General features: G+C 25.9%; 2 protein-coding genes across 4 annotated transcripts in view; one reads left to right on the top strand and one right to left on the bottom strand.

The window, feature by feature from the left end:
- The window catches only part of LOC100575208, a 23144-nt gene extending 9484 nt beyond the window's left edge, over nucleotides 1-13660 (bottom strand). The window contains exons 1-10 of one of the 3 annotated variants that reach the window (XM_029489136.1): nucleotides 13495-13660; nucleotides 12730-12928; nucleotides 12434-12639; nucleotides 12044-12232; nucleotides 10737-10936; nucleotides 10473-10669; nucleotides 10305-10385; nucleotides 10126-10218; nucleotides 9338-9557; nucleotides 9049-9262 (exon numbers count right to left, since the gene is read on the bottom strand). In XM_029489136.1, coding sequence (XP_029344996.1) covers nucleotides 9049-9262; nucleotides 9338-9557; nucleotides 10126-10218; nucleotides 10305-10385; nucleotides 10473-10669; nucleotides 10737-10936; nucleotides 12044-12232; nucleotides 12434-12639; nucleotides 12730-12799 — 1470 coding nt within the window. In that variant the 5' untranslated portion in view covers nucleotides 12800-12928; nucleotides 13495-13660. Of the gene's footprint in view, nucleotides 1-9048; nucleotides 9263-9337; nucleotides 9558-10125; nucleotides 10219-10304; nucleotides 10386-10472; nucleotides 10670-10736; nucleotides 10937-12043; nucleotides 12233-12433; nucleotides 12640-12729; nucleotides 12961-13002; nucleotides 13265-13494 lie in introns of those variants that run through there. The other 2 variants (XM_029489135.1, XM_029489137.1) reach the window with 2 other exon arrangements.
- Nucleotides 828-6509, top strand: LOC100575036. Its single transcript, XM_003246866.4, has 5 exons — nucleotides 828-2143; nucleotides 3585-3735; nucleotides 3804-4174; nucleotides 4265-4501; nucleotides 4589-6509. Exons 1-5 carry the CDS (start codon nucleotides 2012-2014, stop codon nucleotides 6038-6040), a joined length of 2343 nt encoding a protein of 780 aa, XP_003246914.1. The 5' UTR covers nucleotides 828-2011; the 3' UTR covers nucleotides 6041-6509.
- Nucleotides 13661-14844: the final 1184 nt, after the last annotated feature.

Below are 14844 nucleotides of genomic sequence, written 5' to 3'. Positions count from 1 at the left end.
TTTTTCGTTGTTGGTAAAGTATAGTGTTATACTCAATAGTCAAATTATTATAACTTATGTTTGTGTATACACGGATGATTAATAATAAGAAATTCATCAATAATATCAGTTTTTTTTGGTCCTGGGGGGGATTGATCCCCCCCCCCCGTATGTACGCCACTGAGTAGCAGTATTGTTAATTATAGTTAACACGATAGTCACTAAGATAAACATTTAACTTTAGGAGGACGTTTAAGGGCGTAAGTGCGTCTAAGTGGGTGACAAATTTTTTTCGCTTAGCATCGTTAATTTTGTTATTAAAGCGAATTGGTCTATCTATTATTAAACCTAAAAGTAACACAATATTTTTTTTCTGATTTTGTTAGATGTGAATTAATTTTTAAATTTTAATATTTCACATTGCACTTAAAATTTGCTTTAAAATTAAAATATTGAAAAAATGTTTTCAACAAACCACATACAATGTTGTTAGATTATTATATTTAATATTAGGCCAATTCACACTAACATTAAAATTAACGAAGCAAAACGTGAATTGCTGAACGTAGATTGTTAATACTGACCCTATATTGATATAAGCACTTGGAAGACGGAGACAACAAATGCTTGGTAAAATGTCCTCTTAAGCAAATAATATACTTTATTACTTGATAGTCTATATAGTGTTTTGAGATTATAGAATATGTAAGTAGTAGGTAGGTCATAGAATAGGTAGGTACCTACATTTTTAACATTCAATGTGTAACTAACCACCATATTTTATAATATATAATATATTGGTTATATATATTATCATTGATCATATTATTTTTAAATTTTTATCCAAACATTGACGTTTAATTATAGTAAGATAATATGGATTTAGTGCTGTACTTATATAATATGTTTGTTATGAGTGCAAAGGTATATTATCTTACCTATCCGGCTATCCAAGATATAATGGAGACATTTTTCAATTGTTTTCCAAAAATAATATATCTATTAATATATTATATATTGTTTAGTTGAAAGGGGAATGCAAATAACTAATAATTAATATAAATATTATATTATATTATATTATTATTAGAGTCAGAAACATAATCATGACAATTTAGAAGTTTTTTTATGTTGATGGTAAAATGTACGGTTTTTATGCGTATGGAATGCACGTGTCAATCCTGAGGGTATAATAGTATATAACCTACCTATAAATATTTACTTTAAAAGCGTTACAACTGAATTTATTCAGCCAGATTCAAATTATTGAGTTGATTTCTGCACGTGGTAACTACTCGTTAATTTACAAAGCCTCGTGGCATCTATTTAACTTAATACATTTACCATACTTAAATATAACTGTCGATGGTTATTAGTATTCATTATATGCATACAAATCCAAAGATGTATATTGTGTATTAGTTTAGTTTTAAATAGATTATTACTGGTTATTACAAATAAATTGTAATTTGTAGCTCACGACCCGTCCTAGTTTTTACCACCGTTGAAAACAAAACAACTTAAAATTAAAATATTAATATATTTATCTGGGGGCAACAGTTATTCACTAATCAAATTGCTAGTGTGTTCGTAGAACAGGTCACAGGTGCCAAAATTTGTTTCATCTTACTCATAAGTCATAAATCATCATATTTGTATCATTATAAAATGATAAAATAGAGATGAACTACTCGTAATTGCCATTTTTTTCTTCGGGCCACTACACAATATATAGTGTACTAATAATATATTCTATTAATTATTATTAAACCATTTTTAAACATTTTTTTTGAAGGTTTAGACAATAAAATTAATTTGCATTTAAGTCAAACCCATAAGGTTACAATTTATGTACAATACGTACAATTAAGCCGTCAACAGTTTCATTCTAAACCATTATTTTAACTTAAGATTTAAGAATAATTAAGTTAATACAACTATAAGAGATAATTAGTATAGTAAATAGTAGAATATTATCAGACAAATCAATAATTAATTTAATCAAGTAATTAAATCATACTGTTTTACAGGTATGCAGTATCCTATTTGTGCTATTTCAAAAGCAAAATATTTAACTCGAGGCGGTTGGATAAATTTTAAAAACCAATCAGACTTCGAAATCCCTTTCCAAATACACCGCGAAAATGGACACATCATGTTATTAGTAAGTTCAGTAGTATTTTTTTCTGTTATCGACAAACTCTATTTTTATGTATTTATAAGTTATAAAACATATAAATAAAGATAAATATCAATTTTTTTATTAATCGATACCTACCTATTTTAATGAATTAAATCGAATAAACAATATTTCTATATGCTTAGTTTAACATTTAAATTATGTAGTTTATTATACTATAACTGCTACCCATAGGCGCAAATAGACTAAATTTTTTTGGGGGGGGGACTCAAACCCCTTCACAATAGGTCAGATTGCTGAGTACCACAGGATATAAAAATTAGTACTAATTACTAGATTTTGAACTGGGGGACTAAGTCCCCCCCCCTTATTTGCGCCAATACTGCTACTTGCCGTAACAATCGTAATAACAACATACCGTACCAACCTTACCTCTACCATAGTTCATAACCCCTACAACAGCTAATGGCCTTAGTCGCTGGGCTTAAGTTCAATAAAAAATATACTATAACTATATATTACAATGTTATATATAAAAAAAATATAGGTACCTGTACACATACCAAATAATCATTAGGGTAAGATAAACTGCTTTATTTAAATATAGATGCCAAAACTTTGAACAAGATGTTTAAAATAAATATTTATTTTAAATACGTTAATACGGATATTTTAGAATGTCTCATAATAAAGCACGATTATTATTATTAAGTAAATAGATAAAATCTAGTTCTTATAGGCTATAACATTTATACCGGATTTTCTTCTTTTATTAATTGGTAGGAGAGCAACAATAAATAAATAAATAATAAATTATGTGTACGAACATTTGATCAATAGTTTTTAACTTGCTTAATAATTGAAGATTTAAAAATAGAAAATAATTTCTCGTTTTAAAAAAAAATATTGTATTATATTTTATAATTTATTATTAGATTTTTTAAAATTAAAACTGTTGAAGTTTCGACGTTAAGAATTATTTGAATAATATATAAGTCGTAACTATAATATTTATTAAATGACATTTTACAAACAAATTACCTCAACTGTATCCCGTGGTGTTAATGATAAAATTATACAAATATTTTTATAAACAATATTATTATTGAACTGTTTTATATTCTTTCTTATTTTTGTACCTTCACCTACAATTAATGCAGTATAAATAAAATAATAAACCGAGAATACTGAGTGATAAAAACAAACATAGATTACTCCAAAAGTTTAAAACGGTTATAATATTAATTTGTAAATTATATAAAATTTCAAATATTCTTGGTGTAAAAATATTTAAATGTGTTCTAATTTTGTTCACTGTCTTAATGTAAAACGGACGTTTATTGAGTAAAATGAAATTTAAATAATAATCAGAAATTGATAGTTAGTACCTATACGGCTATACCTATTATTTCAACATCTGTGAAAAACCTATTGTAATTATTTATGCATTGAATATATTTTTTAGTGGTTAGGCGATTTACAATCGAGGACCAACATCGAAGGGAGGCTAGTATTGATCGAAATGATTTGTAAAGAAACATTATCACAAGATTATGATGGCAGTTTTCAACAAGCTATAACGCCTTGTCTTTCATTTAGAATAGCAGGAACTCCAAGTAATTTAAAAAATAATAAAAAGTATATACAAATGTTTTTTTTTAATAAATAATATAATTTGCAACAGGTGTAAAAGAAGTTTTATTTTCAACTGACATTCGATCATCAGATAATGCTTCTAGTTCAGGATTAACTATAAGTGAACTAATAGCCGTGGCGATTTGTTCTATTCTATTAGGACTAATGTATGTAGCATCTATTTTGTTGTACTTGCATGTCCGTAAAGGGAGACCTAAGGGACAAAATGGAGATATAGAAGCTTTTAAAAATCCATTAATGTCAAACGGTATTACCGAAGAGGGTATAGTAAAAAATAACCCTCTATTACAACACAGTTACAATGATAATGAGGCCTTTGAGTCAGACGAAGACAGAAATTATAGTATAAGTACACAAGGAGAACCTTCTATGGATATGATGGAAAATAATAATATAAATGTAAGTACCTAAAGCAATGGGAATAAAATATAACCCTACTAAGTTAATGCTAAAATAATTAGTATTACCTAATTTATGTATTTATTACAGAGAAATTTAACAACAGCTATTGTACACCCTATTCAGTCCTTTAACTCATGTGTTGGCCATTCAATGTATTATTCAGATTCTAATTCTATAGAAAAACATCCAGAAGAGGATATTTCAATAGTGGAAACATTGGATAACAAAGAAGATCGACCAGATAATATCAGATCAATAGTGTGTGCTAACCCAAGAAAGAAACTTTACTTCAATCCAGACTATTTTGAACTTGAATTATTAATGGTAAAAAAATAATTTATTTTGTTAATTAAATAAGTAAAATAAAATATAAATAGATCAATAATTTCAAAAATAATTAATTATTTTTAGGCTCCTCCACCAGCAGCGTTAGAATTTTTGGAAAAAATTCGTGAAGTGATACACGAAGCAAAAAGAAAAATAACAATGAAAAAATTCACACCAAATCTTATTGTGATTCAAGAAGATGCAAATGAAGACACACATGAACCATTAAGTTCTTGCAATAAATGCAAGACTCAATTTAAAATAAAATCAGCTACAATACAAAAATGGTTGATGAATGTACCTATAGAAGTTACCAAACCAAAAAAAAATCAAGCTCCTTGTGTTCCTGTTGAGTTAAAAGCAAAAGATGACGTAAATGATGGAAATGACTTGCAACTCAAAGAAAACAAATTAAAATCACAGACTGATGAAGTAGAAGAAGCAGAAGAAGAAAAAATAATAGAAGAAAAAGAAGAAGAAGACGACGACGACGATGATGATGATGAAGAACAGAGTACTAACATCGAATGCGATAGTTTGGAAAGATCAATGAATTACAGGCAGAAATGCGGATATCATACACCATCAGAGTACGGATTTGTTAGACCAGACCTGAGTCCAGTTTTAAGTAATTCCGCTTTACCAATGGATGAAGAACTTACCATTAGAACCACATATACTTATGATACTATCACAAAAAGAGAAAGCTACTATGAACATATATCTGGTCCAGACTGTATACGAGAAAAACCCAAAAAGGAGATCTTACCCGATATACTTAATAGGTCATCCGAACGTTATAGTTTGGTTAGCGAAGTATATGTAAATGATAACTTTAACACTAATATGTCACCTAATAATTCACTGGATAAAAAGATTAAAAAGAAGAGCCCAGGTCAAATAACTATTGAAGTTGAAGACTGTCCTGACAATCATCCGGCAGAGGATTCGGACAGTTTTGAGCCAGATACATTAGATAGAAACTGTACGAAAATAAAACCAAATTTGAAAGCAGTATACTCTTCAGACTCGTTGGAACAATTCAATAGTTCTAAAAGCATGAATAATAATGGATATGGTAGTTTATTAGAGATATATGAAGCAAAGAATGTCATGGCTGATGTACAAAAGAGAAGAGATATGAGCCAACTCGAGGCCAAATACTTAAAACCAGATCCAAAACACTGTCGAAGGCAAAGGTGTCCATCACCTTTGTCTGTACAAAAGCCTCCAAAAAACGCCTGTGTCAGAAGCACTAGCAAACCCGGAGTCATGCAATCCGATTGCATCAGCTCACAATTTAACCAGCGAACCCATAATATCATGGCTGGTGCTTCTGACAAACAAGCAGTCAAAAGTTCGCCAATTGATAATAACAGATATGAAGACTCCGGGTATCTTAGTACTGAATCTAACGAATCTCTCAACAAAGTGGTGGCTACTAGTCTAGATACAGATGAATCTGGGGCAGAAAGCATTGATACAGATTTCAAATTTTATAAATCTCGTACAGACCGTAATTACTGTGATTGGTAATAATTATTTATCCAAAGATATAGTTTTTATCTATTTATTTTTTATTAGTTAATATAAGTACCAAAAATTAGATTTATTTGTAAAATATGAAATTTGTAAATATTCATAGAACTACATTTAAAACAATTTCTTTATATTAAGGTTATAATTGATCAAAAATGAATATCATTTAAATCAATTAGGTGTGTCTTCATTCATTTCCTAAGAATAACTTTTTGAAAATATACCATATATTAAGTAAGATTTTATAAAGTTATTACATGATGAAATACTTTCTCTCGATAATCTTAAAATACTCTTTAACTAATATTATCATTGATTTTTTAACAAAACTAAACATTGGAAATATCTTTAATACATCAACCAATTTAAAAATTAACCAAAAATTATAAAAATAATAAATATTATTGTCTCTTAATCAAGTAAGTAGCAATATATTTGAACAAAGAAACCAGATGACTTTAAATTTGTATAATATCCTTAACTTTTTAATCATAAAAATAAAAATATGTGTTCATAATGAAACAAATATATTATATACTTTATTGTTATATTATGATATATTATGTATCTAAAAACTGTAAATAAAAAATGTGAAAATATATTTTCATATGAGGCTGGATTGAGTGCAATTATAGATTATTTTAATCGCCTATTATTAAGGTTTATTTATTTAGATATAGTATTTTAAGATTTACATACAAATTAATATCAATTTTTATTTAACATGATTCAGCGCACCAATTGTTTTCTCTCTTTGCCACATGTGTAAGCATAACCAAGGGTTAAAGTGGGAAAAAATTCCAGAGGGGACTAATGTCTCCATATAGTTTTAAGCATTTCATATATGATTTTATGTATAATGTCTAATGTATAAAATCCTAATTTGTTAAAGGGGACGCTTTTTAACCCCCGTCAGAGGTAGGGGGCTTAATCCTCCTGCGCCCCCCTCCCCCACTTTAACCCCTGAGCACAACATACCAACTTTATGCTCAGTAGATCTAATCTTGTGCTATTAGCTTTAATATTAAGAGTGATTTGGCCGTTTATCTAACTTAACTCAAGAATATTATCTGTGAACGTTAGTATTTTTTTAAGATATTTCAATTTTTCTGTGCTATAAGATCATTTTTAAAAAGTAATATTATATTACTAATTGCTATATAGTATTGAAATATCTTAAAAACCTATAGGTATATGGTATAATGTTCTTAATATTAAGTTTGATCATAGGTCATTCATTAAATTAAAAAAAAAACAATAAATCAAAGATTAATTAACTTTAATATTAAAGCTAACAACATATTGGTACTGCTGAATGCAAATTTACTATTTTGTATGTGGGTCGGACAGAGATAAGAAATAGTGCCCTGACATCATATTAAAGCGTTTTTTTATCATTACATGATTTACATATAAAAATAAAAATGATACATTTTTTAATGTACTTATATTTTTATGTAATGTATTTTTTGATTTACATTATCTTTTTCATTATTTTTAAAGGTATGCTACACTTGATGATAATAAGTACGCAAATCTAACTACTTGTATATTTTTTTTCATTATTTGTGTAGAAACTTATTAAAACAACAGTTTTTAAATCAAAACTGCGCTAATGCTTTGTCCTATGTGAACGCGACAAAAAACAAAACAGCAGTATTTTGCCGCGTTTGGAACAGCATGGCCAGAATAGAATTTGCCCACACTCGCTGTATTCACATAGGGTATAGTGTAACATCTAAAATTAGAATAATATGATACTGTCTACCGATGATATTATAATAATTTTTATATTTAATTGGCTGATATATCTTTCATTACTTTGTCATTTAATAATGATAGCTTGGTATATAAAATATTATGTTGTTTGTTTAAATTTAAAGTCACTTAAAAAAAAAAAAATTGACATATTATTATTATTTTTTTTGTTAATATTATTATCAAAAAAATATCCAATTTCTTCAATTTTTTATTATTTTTTATTTTGTAATACTTAAATCATACAATCATTTTAAAGCTTAAGGTTATAAAAAAAGAGTGTAAAATATAATAATTATTTATAGGTACCTTTTTTGGTATCTTTCAGTCCCAATTAAAATATTATTAGATATGTTAAGTAAAACGACTGACTTATAATTGTAGGTTCTGTTTGTAAATTATTTATTTTTAACCCAGAAATACCTTTTTACTTTTATCTACGAATAAAAATGTAAAAATTAATGAAAATTGAATATAATAACTTTAATGATATGATTTATTTTAATTAAAATTTTAATTGCAAAATTTACATGTGAGTTTAAACTTTTACATATTTATAAAATCAAGCAACCTAATGAAATTATTGTTTTAAAATCTTATAGTTCATTTAATACATGAATAAAATTATAATTTCCTGGAAAAATTAGTTTAAATGTACTATATATAAGAAATGATATAAAGTGATTACATTTAATTATTGTACTTATTGTAGTAATATTTTATTACTATATACCCATTGAAAAACAATTAGTTTAAGTAAATATATTTAGTTGAGTTCAATTGAATATTAATTATGAATTATTTAGTATAATGTAAATAACTATAAAGTTAGTAAATAAATATTTTTAATGTTGTTTTATTGTTAGATATTATCATTTTTATGTTGTGTTTAATTATTGATATTGTGAATAAATTGAGTTGATCTTTCTCCTATACATTATATACTGTTAATATATGATTGGAATATTTTATTACTTGCAGATTTTAAGTGACATAAGAAATTATATCACAATAACCAGAACACAAAACACTTATTGAAACTTCTTGACAAGGTTGACCACCTTGTTCAGTTCATGGTTATTTTAAGAAATATATAATATAAATAATACAGTGACAAATATTAAATTTAAAACTTATAAACATTCATTCCACATTAACAAAATATTAAATACATTTGTAATGCAATATTCGATCAATATCACTTTTTAGTGCAATTAAGTTAAAGTTATCTTTAATATAGTACTTACCAATCTATAACGAGTTATATTCCATTGATCTCTTGGTATTATTATTTGTTTATTCAAATATCTTTTAAATATATTTCGAAGTTCCTTTAAATCTAGCATAACAGTATCTATATTATAATATGTTGGTACTTTAGTATCTAGACAATTAATTATAGTGTGCTCGGATAATATTGTAGTCAGTACTTGAATAAATATTTTTGTATATCCCAACGAGCTGCAAAATCATTTTAATTAAGATTAAATTAATTTGTTTTGTATGTATTAGTAAATAATGAAATAGAAAACATACTCTGAATACACTTTAAGAATATACTCTAATGGCGATACTGGATCTAAATAGCATACAATTGTTCTTAACCACGATAAAGAACTGTGCACAAACCATTCATGTTTTACATCAAACTTAAAATTGTTTATCATCAAATTTTTTAGATCTTCATGACACATGGTATTCTTAATTCGATAACATGAGACTAATTTAGTGCAACGTAAAGTCACTAAATCTTCAACTACAACAAAATATAGACAATAATGTTAAGTGAAAAAGTTTTAAATATATTTTTAAAAAGTCCATAGAACTTAGATTAATAATAAAAAAATTACATGATTTAGAAATCTTCAAAATTATTACTCAAAACTAATAACTATAAAAAACTGCAATTAAATATTAGATATAACTTCTAACTTACTATTTTAGTAACAAAACATTATTACTTATAGTACCAAATATCGTATAAAATATACTTTTTTTTATGTATTACAGGGAACATTAGTTTTTAGTCTTGTGGGTAATTAAAAAGAAAAGAGGAAATTAATAATTCAATTATTTATAGTTAATAAGATACAAACTATGTAGTATATGATAATAACAAAACATAATACAATTAATGATCATTAATATTTTACACAACAAATTGGATAATTTTTGTGACCCAAATATTATAGTCTCTTAATTGTTTAGTAAAATATTTAAAAATGCTTCATATTATTATGCGTATGGAAGTAACATTACAACAAGTAAAATTGACTTCAGTACCTGAAGATGTATTTAAATAGTTTAAACACTAATATACTTACCAAATATACCATTTTTAACAAATGTATCAAATTCTTTATCCAAGAATAAGTTTGCAGTAGCCATAATTTTATCAGAATTAATGTATTGTATCCCTAGAATATAAATAAAAAAGTATAAGTACCTATATTATAATATATTTGTTTATTTATAATTTTAGGTACCCTAACTGACAACTTACTATCATCAATTTTGTTATTTATGTACACCATGCTATTAACAAAATATGGAAGTGATTTAGTGTTCCAATTATCAATGACAACTATAAAGACATTTAAAAAAAATATTAAACTAGAATCAAACAATACTTGTTAGGTAATTATAATATTTAAACAATATAATTATTTACTTGTAATTATGATTGAACTTTCAGAATTCAAACACATGGGACTTTTTTCAATACAATTTAAAATACAAGTATTTTCATTACCACTATAAAAGTTAAAACCACTTTTATTCTTTTCAACTGCCCAACATTCATACCGAAATTTTGACCAAATTTGTGTATTGTCTTCTAATAGTATTAGATTAAAATTTGATACAGGTCTAAGTAAACATTAATAATTTTAATTATTTTAATATGTACAATTAATGAATTAAAATTATGCTTTACAATTTTGAAGTGTTTTGAAGAGTAAATCCATACACAAGATTTTCATTAGATAATTTTAGCCAAGAATTTTTTGTTATAACATTCGATAACAATTTAACATCAGAAGTACCATCATTAGATACTTGCATTACAGCACTGATAAAAGATGTAGTTTTTTGTGATATTTTATTTCTTTCTGTGTCGTATAATGTTTTTAAATGCTGTAAAATAAAAAACCAATTATAAAAAACAATAATTTCATGATAAATAACTGTATAGTATACTCGTATATTTAAATGGATCCTATTTAATATTTTATATATAATATATTTTCTTATTTTTATAACTTGGTTCAATAGGATGTTAGTGAAATATATGTTTTCTCTCTCAGGCCCATGTGTAACAAAGTTAAAATGCATTCACATAAAATCATTGTTTTTATTTTTTTTGGATTGTTGAGTAAAACCACCTATTACAAAAATTATAGACGATAATATTTTCTAGGATTTAAAATATCAGTTATAAATTTTATTATTATTTAACATTACATTCGACTTTAAAAATACAAATAATTTGAAAATTTAAAAAGATATTTAAATGTGTCGAGACAATATTTTGACAAATTGATATGTCACACCCTCAACAATATTATTCTTTACATTTTGATAACGGGTGATTTTACTCTAAGATAGCTCAGAAATTATATTGCAGGTAGGCAGAAAGAAAAAACAAACAGAGTGCTCATATCCTCTTAAGCTTAAAATGTTTATTATTAAAAATAATCAAGATTAATTATTAACGGATGGGTATTTAATATTTTAATTTAGTTACTCAGTCATTACTTGAACATTTTACAGGTGAGTAAAAACCAAATGTGATGTAGGCACTTTCTGATATACTTAATTAATAATATGTAAAGTATGATTTTTTTATTTAATAAGTTCACAGTCAAGAGTAAATCTGAGTGCTTTATGAAAAATTCATGTATAAAATGGCTTTTAAAATAAACCCGATTTAAAAAATACAAATAGTAACTAGCTGGTTAGAAATTTGAACCAGCTGTAAAAATCGATAGAATATACTATGGAAACTTTATATTTGTTATAATAAACCAGTGAATAAATCCTATGTAAAAACAATATTCACCATGTCACATATTATACATGGCACGTGGCCGTAAACGTGTTAATCAATATAAAGTTACAGAAATTGTAAAGCTCTGAATAATTTTTGTTTTTAACCATGTACATTTTGATGAATCCCTTTTAATTGAACATCAATACCTAATATAATATAACACTTATACAGTTTGCAATATAACATATTACTTGTAATTTGTTCACACAAAATGAATATACAACAGAAGTTTCTTGAGGTATACTACTAATTTGCTTCTTATTTTCAAAAATATCAATCAATTCAAAACCTTTGTCAGTTCTTATATAAAGTTGAGGTATTCCGGAATTATTATGATCATAGACAACCATTTCATACACATTGGAATATGTTGTAATAATCTAATGATAACAAATATAATTTTAGTAATATAATATAAATAATATAGGTTAGGTATACTGTGTACAAATATAAGTAAGTATACTAGACTATATTTGTCTGTGGTTAATTAACTATAATCCATTCCATTTAAATTATAAATCTTTTTAATATGTATAGTTACACAGTTAAGGTAAGTAGGTATATTAATTTGTTATAGGTACCTTAAGATTTGTTTCTTCTTTGACTATTACAACTTTATTATCTCCATGTAAAATATAATAAACTTCAATTTTAGGCTCATTATATAGAAGAAATGGTTCTAAATGTTTAACTTCAATCTCCACATTACAATTTTTCATCAGACATCCTTTGAAAAAAGTCATAAGCTTTTTGTCCGTTGTACAGATCACCGTATCATTATCACATCCTGAAAATATATATTTAAAATAATGATTAACTAGGTACTTAAGAGTTTAACTAACAAACAAAAAGTAATTATATATAAATATTATCTCACCTGCTATTCCTTTTATAGCAGCAGTTGTGATGTCTTTATATGATTCTGGTATATTTAACAATTGACTCATAGTGAAAGAACGAATCAAGTACTCATGTATTAAAACTTAAATGATAGGAAATGATTTATATTTTGTGGTTTAAATCAATATTAATTACTCATTTGAATAATAGGCAATACTTGTAGTTAAACAATAAATCTTAAAAAAAAAAAGATTAGAATAAAAATTACAGTTAGGTAAGCATTTAGAAAATTGAATAAGAAGGTAGGTACTTTTATAAAATTAATATTATACAAATCGCCAACAATAACATTAAGTATCCTAAACTGTCATGTTCAAAGAAAGAGTTATATAAATCATAACATATCTAATATATTATAATAATATAGACTATTTACTATTATTTATCGCCAGCATTAATATTATTTTCTAATAGGTAATAACATTGTACAATACTTAACCACTAACTAAGATAACTATTTTTTATTTACTATTTAGTAATAGCAGAATAATTTAAACGATAAAATATTACTAACTATTAATTATTAAGTGTTTAAGTTTCAACATTTTAGTATTTAACAATTAAATTGTGACACAGACATGACATATTATATTGACAATGTAACACTATTTTTTATTATTAAGAACTAATATAAATTATGATATTAAATAAATAACAGACAAAATAATTTCCAATGAAAATAGGTATAGTAAAATATAGTAATATCATAGAATAAGTAATACCTAATTAGTAATATTATTACCAATATCATAAAATTCTTGTTCGGGAATATTGGTCAAGTTTAAATTTGAAATTTGATAAGAAAATACTGTTCTGTACCGCGATATAAGATAGTATGGTTGTCCATCGACCCATTAGAAAAATGTTATCACACGGCATACGGTTTGAATCGAAAAGTCACGTGATCTACGGGGACCCCCGCATACAGCGTTCATATTGGTTCAAATTAAGAACTAATATAAATTGTTATGTTATACTAAGGCACTATAAGTATAAGCTATTATAGTGCTCTAGTTATACCTATATACAATAAAAATATATACAGAGTGTTCCAAATTTCGTGTGACAAAAGACCGAAATTTGGAAGACCCTGTACCTATCAATTATCTGTACCTTAGATCAGTGGTTTTCAACCTGTGCGTCGCGGCTCCCAGGGGCGTCGTCGGTTATTATCAAATGAGCCGCGTTCGAAAACTAAAAAAAAATTGTAATAATTTATAGTTTTTGTTATCTACTTTTCGCCGCCGTGTAAGTCTGCACGCCCTATACATATTGTACGTCATTGAATAAAGTTGGATTGAATAATGTAAATTAATTGTTTGTTTTAAATTTGCGTATAGGAGCCGTATATTTGATTTCAAAATTAAAAGGAGCCGTGGACCCAAAAAGGTTGAAAACCACTGCCTTAGATCATATACATTGTATATGATCTAAGATCTGTACCCACAAACCATAGAGTAATAATCATGAAGATTACCGATATCTCTTACCAGTGCATAGACCTTGATATCATAATATTATATTTTCAGTATATTTTTTTAATTTTCAAATATTTTATATAGCAATTAAAAATATTGTTTCTGGACTTAAATGGATGTTATATATCTAAATATGTACACACTACATTTCCCTTTTTTTTACTGTATATTTATTTAAATTTTGTCAGTTTTGTTTTTACTTTACAAGGCAAAATTACGTCTTATAAATTATAATATAGGATAGGAATATTCTAGATACTATAGCTCCTATTCTAAAAAATAATAGTGTATTTCACATTAGTTCAATTTGTATTAATGTATGGTCTAATTACTCTAATTGTATGGGGTCACTACATAAAAATGTACCTTCTAGAATCATTAAATATAAATTATAATTTATTATAATGCATGTACAGTGCCGCAACTATAAACTCTTGGGCCCGTGTGCAAGCATTTATTTTGAGGCACCAAATTAATATTATTATTATTATTATTTTTAAAATATAATAAGGACTAAGGAAGTTAAAGACACTGACATACTATCTTTATTAGTTATTACTTTTCATTAACCATTACTCAGAGTTGGGTGTATTTTTTCATTTTTGAAAAAAAAA

Source organism: Acyrthosiphon pisum, chromosome A2, assembly GCF_005508785.2.
Source record: "Acyrthosiphon pisum isolate AL4f chromosome A2, pea_aphid_22Mar2018_4r6ur, whole genome shotgun sequence".
Classification (NCBI taxonomy): Eukaryota; Metazoa; Arthropoda; class Insecta; order Hemiptera; family Aphididae; genus Acyrthosiphon; species Acyrthosiphon pisum.
This window is presented reverse-complemented; position numbering and strand designations above follow the sequence as displayed.

Coding starts and splice junctions, on each gene's coding strand:
- LOC100575036 (XM_003246866.4), top strand. CDS start 2,012: ATGCAGTATCCTATTTGTGCTATTTCAAAAGCAAAATATTTAACTCGA. Junction 4,175..4,264: donor TGGAAAATAATAATATAAAT/GTAAGTACCTAA, acceptor TATTTATTACAG/AGAAATTTAACAACAGCTAT. Junction 4,502..4,588: donor TTGAACTTGAATTATTAATG/GTAAAAAAATAA, acceptor AATTATTTTTAG/GCTCCTCCACCAGCAGCGTT.